Genomic DNA, 13,922 nt, shown 5'->3' with positions numbered 1-13,922 from the left:
AGCAGGGTCCAGGTTGGGGAGGACATTTTTGACCCCCGACTCGTGTGCCGGGCTGCAACCACCACTGTAGCTGATTCCGCACTCTGGCTGGCAACGGTAGGTGTATGGTGTAGTTCTGTGATCGTGGGCTTCACCGGGATAGGAGGGCACGTTGTAATGGTCTCATATGACCCCGTGCCCATGGTATCACCTCCAGAGTAGATGCCATGAAGCCGAGGACCTGTAGGTAATCCCAAGCTGTGGGCCTGGAGGTGCTCAGCAGAGCCTGCAAACGATTCCGGAATTTTAATCTTCTCTTGGAGGTTAGGCTGACTTTGTCTTCCTGGGTGTCGAAGCGGACTCCTAGGTAATTCCAGCGACTGAAGGCTGTAGGGAACTCTTGCTCATGTTGACTACCCCATCCTAGGCTTTCCAGAAGAGATATGACTCTGTTGGTTGCCCGGCGGCTCTCCTCCGGTGACCTTGCCCTGATCAGCCAATCATCTAGGTAGGGATGGACGAGAATTCCTTCCTTCCTGAGGGACGCCGCCACCACTACTATTACCTTGGTAAAGGTTCGGGGTGCGGTGGCTAACCCGAATGGTAACGCCCGGAACTGAAAGTGTTGGTTCAGGACTTTGAAGCACAAGTAGCGCTGATGATCCCGATGGATTGGGATATGCAGGTGGGCCTCTGATAGATCCAGGGATGTAAGGTACTCCCCTGGCTGTATTGCGCTTCGGACTGATCGCAGAGTTTCCATGCGAAATCTTGGGACCCTTAAGTGCCGGTTGATTGACTTGAGGTCCAGGACAGGTCTGAAGGCGCCCCCCTTCTTGGGGACGATGAAATAAATGGAATAATGTCCAGAATTTATCTCCCATGCAGGTACTGGGATTATGGCTTTTAGGGACAGGAGCCTCCGTAAGGTCGCTTCTAGTGCCACCCTCCTATGGCTTCGTCCCCCAGATGGGTCGGCTGATTCTCATTGTGGGGTGCGGCCGGGACCCGAACCCGATCCGGATCCCCTCTTGTTATGCCTGGTCCGAAAGGACTGGTTCCTGGTCTGAGAACGAGGTGCTTGGTAGCGGGTCCTGTAGGGGTTGAAGCGTTGAGAGCCTCTACCTCTGGATAGCCTAGGAAGAGGGCGCTGGTTCCTCCTTGACCTGTCTTCTGGTAGACGGGGTAATGGGGAGGCGCCCCACTTGTTGACCAAGTTCTCAAGGTCGCTGCCAAACAGGAGAGATCCCTTAAAAGGCATTCTTGTGAGGTGTGCCTTGGAGGCGGAGTCGGCCGACCAATTTCGTAGCCAGAGTTGTCTCCTGGCCGCCACTGAGGATGACACTCCCTTGGCTGCCATACGAACTAAGTCGGAGGCAGCGTCAGTAAGGAATGAGAGAGCTGATTCCATTTCTTCTCCCGGGGTATTGTTCCTGGCTTGTGACAGACAGGAACGCGTCACCACGGTGCAGCAGGTCGCGATTCATAGGGACATAGCTGCCACCTCAAAGGCTTGTCTCAGGATGGTGTCCAGGCGCCGGTCGTGTGCCTCCTTGAGGGCCGCCCCTCCCTCCACTGGAATGGTGGTGCGCTTCACAATTGCGCAGACTATGGCGTCTACCTTGGGGCACGCCAGCAACTCCTTAGTTGCCGGGTCCAGGGGGTACATGCTGGACAGGGCCCAACCCCCTTTGAATGAGGCCTCCGGCGCATTCCACTCCAGATCGATTAACTGCTGTGCTGCTTGGAGGAGGGGAATATGGTGAGCCGTTTGACGAAGGCCCTCTATAGCAGGGGTTCATTCTAGGTTCCCCTGGGGTGCCTTGGCCCGGGATAGCCAACTCAGACAGGCATTGAGAGACTAGGTCTGGGAGATCCTCCTTGAGGAAGAAGCGTCTCATGGTTCGATATGGCTCTATCCCCGAGGGAGGTTCACCTTCTTCCTCAGAGCAGTCTGAATCCCTATAAGTGGGGCTTCCGGGTGGTGAGTGGCCGTGCCTAGGCCTGGAGGGTCCAGGGGCGAGGTCATCTGGTACGTATGGGTCCGTTCGGGGAGCCGACTGCATTTGGACAAAGGCATGAATCCCCTTGAACAATTCCACCCAGGAAAGTGAAGCAGAGTCTGGTCTCAGGGGCACCAGATCTCTAGGGTTCCCCGGCTGCTCACTTCGGCCTGCTAGTTCCGGGGTGGGATCTGCCCTGACCTGGAACTCCCAAGGCCTCCTCACATTGGGCACATAGGGAGTCTGCTTCCTCACTCTGTGTGGCTCTGAGGTGGCATGCTGAGCAGAGGCCTAGAGCTCGTATGCCCGATTCTGGAGTCGCCAACTCTGTGGGCGCCTGGGCTCTCACACGCTCCATTGCGTAGATTATCACTATGCGCCCTGCAAATACGGGAAAGCTGTGCGCCTACCAATGAGCGCCTGTCAGCGTGCGCCTTCTGAATGTGCGCTTAGCAGCGTGCGCCTATCGGCGTGCGCGTAGCAACGCTGTCAACGTGCGCCCAATTTCGTGCGCCTAACAACGGCGAGCAGGCAGGCAAAATGGTGGGCTGCCACGGAGGCCGACCCCGCTAATCCTCGTTCTCCGGAGACCCAGCAAAGATATACGCCTTACCTGATCTTCGGCGCTTCCCGGTTGCGACCCGGGCGGTCTCCGGCTGCGGGGGGAGAGGGTGATTACCTTCACCGCTGCGCTCGAGGAAGTGCACCCGCTGCCTCTAAGCCATGCCCGAACTCGTCTCGCTCCGGGGCTAAGTCCTCACCGCGCACGGATTGGGACCGAGGCTGCCTCTACGCCACGCCCGAGCCTTTCTCACTCGGGGGCTAGGTCCCTGCCGCGATTCGGCCACCGGACCGAGGCTCTTACCTCCGAAGGACCACGGAAATCACCTCGGGAAACTAGACTGGGGGAGGGACCCGAGGGTATCACCGCAGGAGTGCGGGGCTCGATCTTCAGGTAGGATCTTCTTCTAAGAATTTAGTCGTAGGATTTGGAAGAATGCTCAGCGAGTGTTAGGTAGCTCCAAACTGCTTTGGAGACGGAAATTACTGAGTTGCTGCACTTCCTGTGGGGATATACGTACCCGTGCTGACGTCAGATCAGTCTCCAAACTGCTAGCACGAGCACACTATACCCACTTGTTTTGAGTCCATCTACTACACGCTAGGAAATGCATTATTTTTTTCCCCAAAGTATTTTATTGAACAAAACAGTTCAACAATTCCACACCAAATGAATGCTGTACAACAAGGTAAAATACAAAAATCTTGCAGAACATACATCTAAATTTACTATACAAAAATTTTCCTGATAGTTTTTTGTATATTATCCCCATATACTCCTCCCCCCCCCTACCCTACCCCACATTGCCACAAGGAGACACATCATGGAAAGTATTACAATTACATCAACGAGTAACAACCTATTGGCTTTTGAAGGAAACCATACAATAAAATTGAATATTTTCAATTGACTGAGAGTGATTATGTGGACCCAACACCATGAGAGGCTGGATCTTCTAGCGGAAACAACTTTAAATGGCCTCAGGGAGAGTTACATAGAAGACCCTCCATATATCACGAAAGAAACCTTTTTTCTTATGAGAAAAAGTCTTGTATAAGGATCCATATTCCATCTGATATAAATTAGACAATTGTGCATTCCATAAGGAGCAATCCGGGGGAACAGCCTCCGCCCATTTCAAGAGAATACATTTTATTGCAATCAAACACACTTTAGAAAAGAAAATAATATTATCATGGTTGTGCGAAGATTCGCCTGTATCTATGTTCAACAAACAAAATGACATTGGCCAGTGTTTTTGTGTGGAAAAGATATCTGACACTTTCTCCCGGATTTGCTCCCAAAAAGCTTGAATAAGCAGGCATTCCCACAGGGCATGAATAAATGTAGCAGGGCTAAGTGAACATTTAGAGCATATTTTAGAACTGGTGATACCCATTGAAATGCATTTTTAAAACCTTCACATTGATGCTGCTTTAGAAATTTTATGATGATATGGTGAGCAGATAAAAAAAAACAAAACAACCCATACCTTCTTCATCCTCCCATTCCAGATCCAGTGAGGCACTGTCATCGTTCCCACTTGCTGATTTAGTTTTTGTTGTTAAATCACAACTGCTCTCAGTATTTGGTGTTAAAACAGTGGCTTCTGATGAAAGCCCTGGATCAAAGAGAAGACTGATTATAAACACACATTTGCATGATTTAAGAGCTAAAGCGAAATGCCCTACTCACGGTTGGCATCAACAAGGAGTATATAAGAAAATCTTTGTTTCTGTTACTTCACTTTTCAATTTTCCTTTACATATTTCCATAATAAAAAGTATGTGAAGATTAAACCAGTGGGAGCACAGAGGAGAGGATCACCTTGCTGGTGGCTGAAAGGAATCAGTAAGTTTTTGCTTGGGACATCACCATCCAGTTTAGAAAACCCTGCTCAAGAGATGACCTATCAATCTCCCTCACTAAAGCCCTACAAAAAAATTGACCTATCTGACACAGACTCCTGGGATAACATCACTAAAGACATAGCCAACAAACTATGCCCCCTCACCTCAAAATCTATAAATCCCTCTCAATCTAACAAAAAACTCTGGTACTCACCTGAATTAAGAATCCTGAAATACTACCTTCGAAATAAAGAAAAGAAATGGCGCAAAGACCCCTCCCCTACAACACTTGCCACTTACAAATCCACCCTACATGCCTACAGAGCATCCACTCAGAAGGCCAAACATGACTTCTATGCATGTAAAATTCACGGCCTCCAATTTAATCCTAAAGCCCTTTTTTCATACGTATCTGACCTCACAAAAACCCCCAACCATTCTTCCGCCCTCATGGACTCCAAAAACAGAAGTAACGACCTTGCCTACTTCTTTAACAACAAAATCTACAAACTTATCTCCAGCTTTCCTCCATTCTCCCCCCATCCCAACTCCCCCCCCCAAAAAAAAACCAACATCCCAGTGCCCCTGTTGGATCATCTTGAGACCACATCTAAATTAGAAATAGAATCACTCTTAAAGAAACTCAAACCTGCCACCCACCCAGCTGATGCCATCCCCTCCAAACTTTTACTAACTATCCCGGATGTAATTGCCAAACCCTTTGCAGACATCATTAATTGCTCCCTCACTACTGGCAAAGTCCCCACCTGAAGAATATGTCTGAGTAAGATAACCAAGAATACCCAGACTCCTCTGCTGTACTAGCCTGTCAGAGGTGAATGAACTTTGAGAGACTTTTTGACTATCACAGATTCAACGGATGCAGAAGAGTTGGGAAACTGGTAAATCCTGCAAAGCTTATAATTACAGGCCAGGAAGGCATCAATGACTTGCAGAGAATCTCTGAGACAGATTTGCTGGCAACAAAAGGAGAGAGGCCTATTTTAATGGCCACATTTACTTCACAATGCAGGGATACTCGTTCTGCAGGAAACCAGGATGCAAGCCTTTATCTTGCAGATATTGGTTTCAATGACCTGAAACCAAATTGAATGAACCCTGGTGCCAACCTACAAAATTGAAACCTAGCTCTATTCAAGACCCAGACTGTGAGTTATTTACAATAAACAAAGAAGAACAACAGAAGACAAGAAGAGAATACTTGCATCAAAGCCAGTATGATACAGGAACTTGTTTACATTGGGAGGAGGAACAGGGTTAGAAGAATTCTTAGTTGAGGGAGGTCCTCACAAGCATTTCCTATACAGGATAGATTGTCATGACAACCGTATCATGTGTTTGTGGGCGGTTACACTTTTCTGGAAGCTTCGGGAAGGTTGTATTTAATTATATAAGTCAAAGCATGGCAGAGATTCAGGGAGATGCTACTTATTACAGATAGAGGGCAGATTGCATCTCACAAGAACACTTGTCGTTGCCTCATGTTAAAAAAAGCCAAAATAAACTAAATTTTAAAACCTCTTGCTGAATTGCAGTGTTCTTGTGCCCTAAGCTATGAGTCCCAAAATTAGACATTTTGGCACCCCAGGTGGGACTCTAATAACTGTTGTTATTATTAATTATTAATTATTAATAAGCTGTAGTATTGCTTTTGGCGGACGAAGGTAATACTAGGTTCTTGAAGGGTAAAATATGGCTTGCCGTTCAAAGATTGCGTTACCCAGGTGGACTGGAGGTTTATCCCGGAGAATTATGAGTTCAGAGCAGATGTGGAATGAAGTTGGATCCATTTTGTGAGTATGTAAAAAAAAAAAAAAAAAAAAAAAGGAAAAAAATCTGTAAGTAGCAATGTTTTTATTTTATTTGTTGTACAGTGTATATAGCTTGTGTGTTATATCAGGTTTAGAATACTTTTTGCACAATGTTCTTTAATATATGTTAGGGAGACAGGACATGAGTTGATGATTTGATTAAAATCTAACTTAAGTTCTGGTATTTTCAGATTGAACAGTTGAAAAACAGAGGGGTAGCCAGCACTAGTCAGTCTGGGGTCTTTTGTTCTTAGACCGCATGGCTTGCGCTCAAGCAGTTTCACTTTCACTTTCACTTTTACTTTACATCGGGGGAGCGGCTGTTGTAAGTGTGTAGATTCAGAAGGAGAAAGAGGGAATAAGATACAATTGGTAAGTTGAAAGTTTTATAATTAGTATGATAAGGTGTTTTTCGTTAGTGGATTTTTACCAAAGTTTAGTTGTTAAACAAAAACAAATGCGGTGCTTTTAAAACTAGAAACTGCATGGCTGGATATTATAGTTTACAGCTGTCTGTGATCAGAGGTACATAAATGCCTCCAGTTTATTTTAGTCTATGAGATTTATTGTTATCAGTTCATATTTAAGTTTGCTTTGGAGTTAATGCGTGATTGCTGTTAGGGTATCATTAACTAGAGAAATGAAGTTTTTCAGTTTTTTGGTGTTTTGCTTCTCCCCTCTCCCCCTCAAGGTACAGGGCTGACTGATGTAGCCATGGCTGGCCACAAGGACTCTTATGTTCACTGTAAACGTAGAAAAAGAATAACCAGCCCAGTAAGCTTTTTAGTTTTTGGTTTTATTTCCTACCATTAATGCAGAGATGCTCATATTTGCATCTAAGTTTTTAGAATTGTGTGATTACCGAGAGTTTATTGTGCATTGTGTTTCATTTCATTTGGTAAGAACGAAAGCATGAACTTGTGTTTATTTAAAGTCATTCATAATTAGATTTGATTTATCATTGGAGAGGGATGTATGGTTTTTTCTTTGGTCAGGGGTATAGGCAGAGAGATAGAAAGGAAAACAATCTATAGATATACTACAAGAGAGCAACTTTATTTTAATGAAATGATCTGTTTAAGGGTTTTATCACTTAACAAACCTATGCATTGAGGGTAACAGTTGTTTGGCGGGAGAGGAGGTGACCCCCCTTTAGGAATGTGGTTGAGAAGAAAGGAAAAAACCCTGGGAGTGAGTCACTTTTAAAATGGATTTTATAGTTCTGCTGAAAGGTTTGAGGTTTAAGTATGTTATAGGACAGAGTGCACAGGTGATAGAAGAGGGACTAATGAATTGATCTGTTTAATGTGAAAACAGAAATTTGTGTTGAAAGTATGGGGAAAGTGAATATTAGGGATGAGAGATGAAGTAATGTTAAAGAGGGAAGAGATCTATGAAGATGCAGAAGGCTGTATGCTGAGAAATTTAGACTGTTTTGGGTAAAAGGAGAGAAAAGATATAAGTAGGTTGCATTAAAATTGTGTGAAGATATGATTTATTTTAAATTAAACACAGGTCAGAAATAAACGGACGGCACTAATATGCATGACCTTTCTGCGGCAATATGTGTTAATTACGTTAGTTCTTAGTTTTGATTATATCTCACTAGCTGCTAACTTTTAGATGTAAGGGAATGAATTAGGTGGTTTATTTTGATGGGAGTTCAGGTATTACATGTTTGTATTGTGGACTGGTTAGATGATATGTAAAGGAGAAAGATTGTGAGACGGTGAACAGCAGAGAGTTAAGCAGCAATGCCTATTATCTATTTATATGCCAGTAAGAAAAACTTTTGGTTAATGCATATTAGTCTGTGCCATCCTTTTATTTTGCAGACTTCTTGACTCCTAGCTGATATGTCTGTGCTTTTGGAAATGATTCGTATTTCTATTTAGGGTATTTGCAGGATTTGGTAGTAAGAACTTTGTAGAACATATGCATATTGGATGGAAATAGAATGACTTCTAATTAAGTGTAAAGTTGTTTGTTTTAAGTTTTTCTTTAGGCGAGTTAGGAGTTTACAAGCATAGGAAAACAAAAAGAGATTTTAGATTTGTAAAAGGAAGTAGCTCTTATCACAGGGGACAGCGCCTCCTAGGGGTGGACCATCAGAGAAAGGAAGCTTTATGACTGTTTTTTGCTGAATTAAGGTATAACAGTAGTTTGACTTTTAAAGAACATGTAATGTCATTTTTAACTTTCATTTTAATCATTATATTAACTGTTATATATTAGATTTCTTTCCAGGGTACTAAAGCACAAAGCGCATCTGTCTCTATGCTATGGGAGATGAAGATCAGTTTTTTTCCAGTTTGATTCCTTTTCAATTTTTGAATAGATCTATTTTAATTTTCATTCTGAGTTTTTGTTTTCTTTTGTGGATCGATCCAATTCTTTTATATTTTTAAAATACGTTTTTCTTTTTTGAGCTCAAACGTTTGTCATGTTGTCTGTTCTATGTTACATGTGTACAAGGAGGAATGAATGAATGAATGTATTATGTGGTCAGTGCTGTGACATATATGTTTTAATGTACAGTTTGCGTATTTATGTCTGGACCATTGCATGATGTTTTGAAATAATGTGGGGATTATTTGGCAACTTAAATATAGGGAGTACGTGATATAAAAGTATTTTCTTACTACTTAATCGGATTTGTTGCACTTTTATTTAGGTTTGAATTCATACACATGCATCTAATCTAAGGAGCTAAGAGATTCTGCCTTGACATCATCACTGACTCCTACTAAAAGAACTATATACGCCCTGAATGCAGAAATTATGGTCACAGACTTTCTTACATATTATATGGACTGCAAGGCGTACAATTTATACCTGATTTTTGTTTTTTCTATGTTTTGTGGGAATGACTTTATGCAGAATTTAGGTTTTTTCATTCTCTGTCAGCACTTAGGTGTTCAAGTTAATAATATTATTTGAAGTGATGCTGTTTTTATTAGTTTGTATGTTCCAAGTTAAGTAATATTTTCCAGTCTTAGACTTTATAATACTTATATGCAGACTCAGTTAAATGCATATGTACTAGGTTTTCCTATCTTTATCTATGGAAGCTGCTTTGATCACATAGAGGGTGATGTGTTTCATTGTGATTCAAATATGATAATTCAGGGTTCAAGAGGGAGATCTCTTTATATTTCTCTTTCACACCAGCCTAAGTTATAAGCTATTCCTATTCTTTGGTTTTGCAGCTTGCACTTAGGATAATCACTTTGCTGATCTTTAATATCTCAATATTCTATCTCTTATTCTAATGTCTTTGCTGAACCCTTCTTTGAATATCTTTTCTTATGACACTATTTACTAGATTTTACCTAATGACTGTTTCACTCTCTTTCACAAAGATTACTTTTCTCCTTGAAACAAATACGTACCTTACACATGAGGAGCTTTGCTATAGGGATCTGCAACATTCTATTACTATATCTTTCGGCATATTAATTGCTCATTGTTCTTTTCTTCTTATCTTGGTCCTTTCATTATAAACTCTATCTGTGACTTATAAGTTAGTGGGTTTCTATTTAGGATTCCAAAGGGGAAGATATAATTTTCCTTATTTCTGTCTTTTATTTATATGACATTCCTTCCTTCCCTGTGTAAAATTTTACACTGATGGTTTATCAATTTTGCAAAGTACATTAGTTTGTTTTAGATTACATAATATGTTAAAGACTTTCTCACAGAGTTAGCTTTCATCTATTGTTATGATTATCCCCAATATATTTAGACTTACCATCATTTGAGAAGGGTATTAGCCCCATTTCCCCTAGAAGTATCTGAAGACGAAGCAGTATTACTAGCCATCATTTACCTTAATAATTAATACTTGCCCTACACAGCTGTATTATCTCTTGGATATATGACTGCTACAAGTGAATTAGGACAGTCCATACAGTGAGTGCTTTCACTGCTACAGTTTATTGTCATAATACTGGATAGTACTATACATACCCTACAGAATTAGTATGATGTTTCAGACTTTTGCTATGCCTTTGCCTATCATGCATATGCTTTTGTATTTGATCTTCCATCACTACAGCATATGACTAGAATATGTCTTATGCTTTGCAACACTTTTACATCATGTATGCACAACACAGTATGAGTTTTTCTATAGATTCTTGGTTTTCTTCTATGTTATTTTTTGATTAACTAGTGAATGCTTGTGGGAGCATCCTTCATATTAATTAAGAATCTAGAGGGACACACACCTATGCACTACACCTGATAAATACCAAGGTTAGTGGTTAGGTTACACTTTTAAGTTCCTCTGTCATGGCTTAGCATCGAAGACTGATTGATGTGACACCTATCCATTTTAAGGTGTCCCATAGAGGGAAATGAAGAATATGTCTGAGTAAGATAACCAAGAATACCCAGACTCCTCTGCTGTACTAGCCTGTCAGAGGTGAATGAACTTTGAGAGACTTTTTGACTATCACAGATTCAACGGATGCAGAAGAGTTGGGAAACTGGTAAATCCTGCAAAGCTTATAATTACAGGCCAGGAAGGCATCAATGACTTGCAGAGAATCTCTGAGACAGATTTGCTGGCAACAAAAGGAGAGAGGCCTATTTTAATGGCCACATTTACTTCACAATGCAGGGATACTCGTTCTGCAGGAAACCAGGATGCAAGCCTTTATCTTGCAGATATTGGTTTCAATGACCTGAAACCAAATTGAATGAACCCTGGTGCCAACCTACAAAATTGAAACCTAGCTCTATTCAAGACCCAGACTGTGAGTTATTTACAATAAACAAAGAAGAACAACAGAAGACAAGAAGAGAATACTTGCATCAAAGCCAGTATGATACAGGAACTTGTTTACATTGGGAGGAGGAACAGGGTTAGAAGAATTCTTAGTTGAGGGAGGTCCTCACAAGCATTTCCTATACAGGATAGATTGTCATGACAACCGTATCATGTGTTTGTGGGCGGTTACACTTTTCTGGAAGCTTCGGGAAGGTTGTATTTAATTATATAAGTCAAAGCATGGCAGAGATTCAGGGAGATGCTACTTATTACAGATAGAGGGCAGATTGCATCTCACAAGAACACTTGTCGTTGCCTCATGTTAAAAAAAGCCAAAATAAACTAAATTTTAAAACCTCTTGCTGAATTGCAGTGTTCTTGTGCCCTAAGCTATGAGTCCCAAAATTAGACACACCACACTAAAACAAGCAATCGTTAAACCCATTCTTAAAAAAGCAAACCTCGACCCCGCTGAACTTGCTAATTATCTGCCAATATCCAACCTGCCTTTTCTAGCTAAAATCATGGAAAAGGTTGTCAACATCCGTCTCTCTGAGCACTTAGAGAAACATAAAATACTTTTCCCGTCCCAATTTGGTTTCCGAAAACATTTCAACACTGAAACACTCCTAATCACCCTCTCAGACACCCTTCTCAAGGGCATGGACAAAGGACAATCTTACATCCTAGCCATGCTCGACATCTCAGCCGCATTTGATACTATTAACCGTGAAATTTTGCTACATCAACTAAAAAACATTGGCATCTCTGGAATTGCCCTGAGCGGGTTCAATTCCTACCTCGACAATAGACAATTCAAGGTTAAACTTGGAAACAGTATACGAGTCCCCCTCAACTCATCCACAGGAGTCCCCTAAGGCTCATCGCTATCCTACACCTTGTTCAACATTTATGTTACCTGTCTGCCAGCTCCTAACTGACCTAGACCTCACTCATTTCATTTATGCGGATGATGTCCAAATTCTTTTCCCTGTAACAGACTCCCTCCCTAACACATTCAAAATGTGGGACAACTGCCTCACGTCAATTAATACCCTCCTTAATACACTTAATCTTGCCCTCAACACTGCAAAAACCGAGCTCCTCCTCATATCACACAATTTAATGATCAACTCCCTCGCAAACACAACATCTAACTCCAATTCATCCCATTTCTCCCAAAATTCATGAAACCTGGGAGTTATCATAGATAACCAGTTTAACTTAAAAAAATTAATAAACACCACCACCAAAGAATGCTTCTACAAACTTCATAATACTTAAACTCAGACCCCTCCTCTACTTCAATGATTTCCGTACTGTTCTCCAGGCCCTCATCTTTTCAAAAAACAACTATTGTAACACCCTCCTGCTTGGCCTCCCCAACTCTTCCATCAAACCACTCCAAATGCTACAGAACGCCGAAGCCAGAATCCTCACCAACACACGAAAAATGGACCACATCAATCCCATCCTAAAAGACCTCCGCTGGCTCCCCATCTCATTCAGAATCCTCTAGAAGAGTCTCACCATCATTCACAAAACCCTTTACAACCAGGACTTAACTGGATGAATGATTCTCTCTTTTTCCACTCCTCTAACAGACCTACCAGATCCGCCTACAAAGGGACCAAACACACATCTGCTCCCAAACTCACACACCTCGGCTCCACAAAAGATCGGGCGCTATCTATTGCAGGACCCACTATTTGGAACTCAATGCCTCCTACTTTACATTTGGAACCTAACCCACATATGCTCAAAAAACAATTGAAGACCTGGCTCTTCCAACAGGCATTTAACTAACTTCCTTAGTTCCCCTCTACAATTTCCCCCTCCCCCTCACCTCAATTAGCTTTTCTCCATGTATATTGGGAGGAGGAATAACCTGGTGGTTGAGCAGTGGGCTACAAACAGGAGACCAGGGTTCGAGTCCCGCTGTCACTCCTTGTGAACTTGGGCAAGTCACTTTACCCTTCATTACCTCAGGTAAAAAACTTAGATTGTAAGCCCTCTGGGGATAGGGAAATACCTACAGTACCTGAATGTAAACCGATGTGATATCTCATATCGAATGTCGGTATATAAATAAATAAAATAAATACATTTTCTTTTTTAAAAGTATTGGGACGAAGTTAACTATTTGGGAATATTATTAGTGTATTTGTGTGTGTTTGTGCTTTTAACAGTCAGTAAGGCAGGGAATAAACTGAAGTTAGACTATTTTTAAAATTTGTATCCTATCATTAAAATCAACCATTGTACCTGAAGACTGGAGGATAACTAATATAACCCCAATATTTAAAAAGGGCTCCAGGGGTGATCCGGGAAACTACAGACTGGTTAGCCTGACTTCAGTTAATGTGCAATAATATTTATTCATGAATCTGTAAACCATTACACAGTTAAAATCAACAAAAAACAATCACTCCCATTCATACCTTTAAAACCAACACACTACTGACACATTGAAATTTATACAATATTTCAAAAGTGCAAAAAATACATCAAAAAAAATATATTATTGTTTGTATAATAGAAACACTTTTCTTCATCCAGTTTCCAATCTTTATAATGAAGTACACATACGGTGTACTCCCAATAATTTTCTTCTAAGCGTCCTTCACAATTCGATTAGCATAAAGGGTTGCTTGTTTCCTTCACCATCCGCATCTCCAGTCCAACAATGGATCCTTGTTTCGCCCCCCCTACAAGAGGGCTTCCTCAGGGACAAACTATAAATTCACGGGATATGACCTACAATAAATCACCAAAATAATGCCCACATGATTATAAAATTATTTTTTAACAATTTCTCCAATTTTTATATCAAGAGCGCACAATTCTCATAACGCTCAAGTCTATAATTTTCACCCAAACAGAAACAGCCCTAACCTCTTCAGCCTTTCCTCATAGGGGAGC

At 41.8% G+C, this 13,922-nt stretch overlaps 1 protein-coding gene across 2 annotated transcripts in view; it reads right to left on the bottom strand.

Moving 5' to 3' along the window:
* The window catches only part of AP1AR (adaptor related protein complex 1 associated regulatory protein), a 152,938-nt gene that overhangs the window by 25,061 nt on the left and 113,955 nt on the right, over positions 1 to 13,922 (bottom strand). Inside the window, exon 9 of one of the 2 annotated variants that reach the window (XM_029596193.1) lies at positions 4,037 to 4,165. In XM_029596193.1, the coding sequence (XP_029452053.1) occupies positions 4,037 to 4,165 (129 nt within the window). Of the gene's footprint in view, positions 1 to 4,036; positions 4,166 to 13,386; positions 13,758 to 13,922 lie in introns of those variants that run through there. The other variant, XM_029596201.1, reaches the window with a different exon arrangement.

This window comes from Rhinatrema bivittatum, chromosome 1 (assembly GCF_901001135.1).
Source record: "Rhinatrema bivittatum chromosome 1, aRhiBiv1.1, whole genome shotgun sequence".
NCBI lineage: Eukaryota > Metazoa > Chordata > Amphibia > Gymnophiona > Rhinatrematidae > Rhinatrema > Rhinatrema bivittatum.
This window is presented reverse-complemented; position numbering and strand designations above follow the sequence as displayed.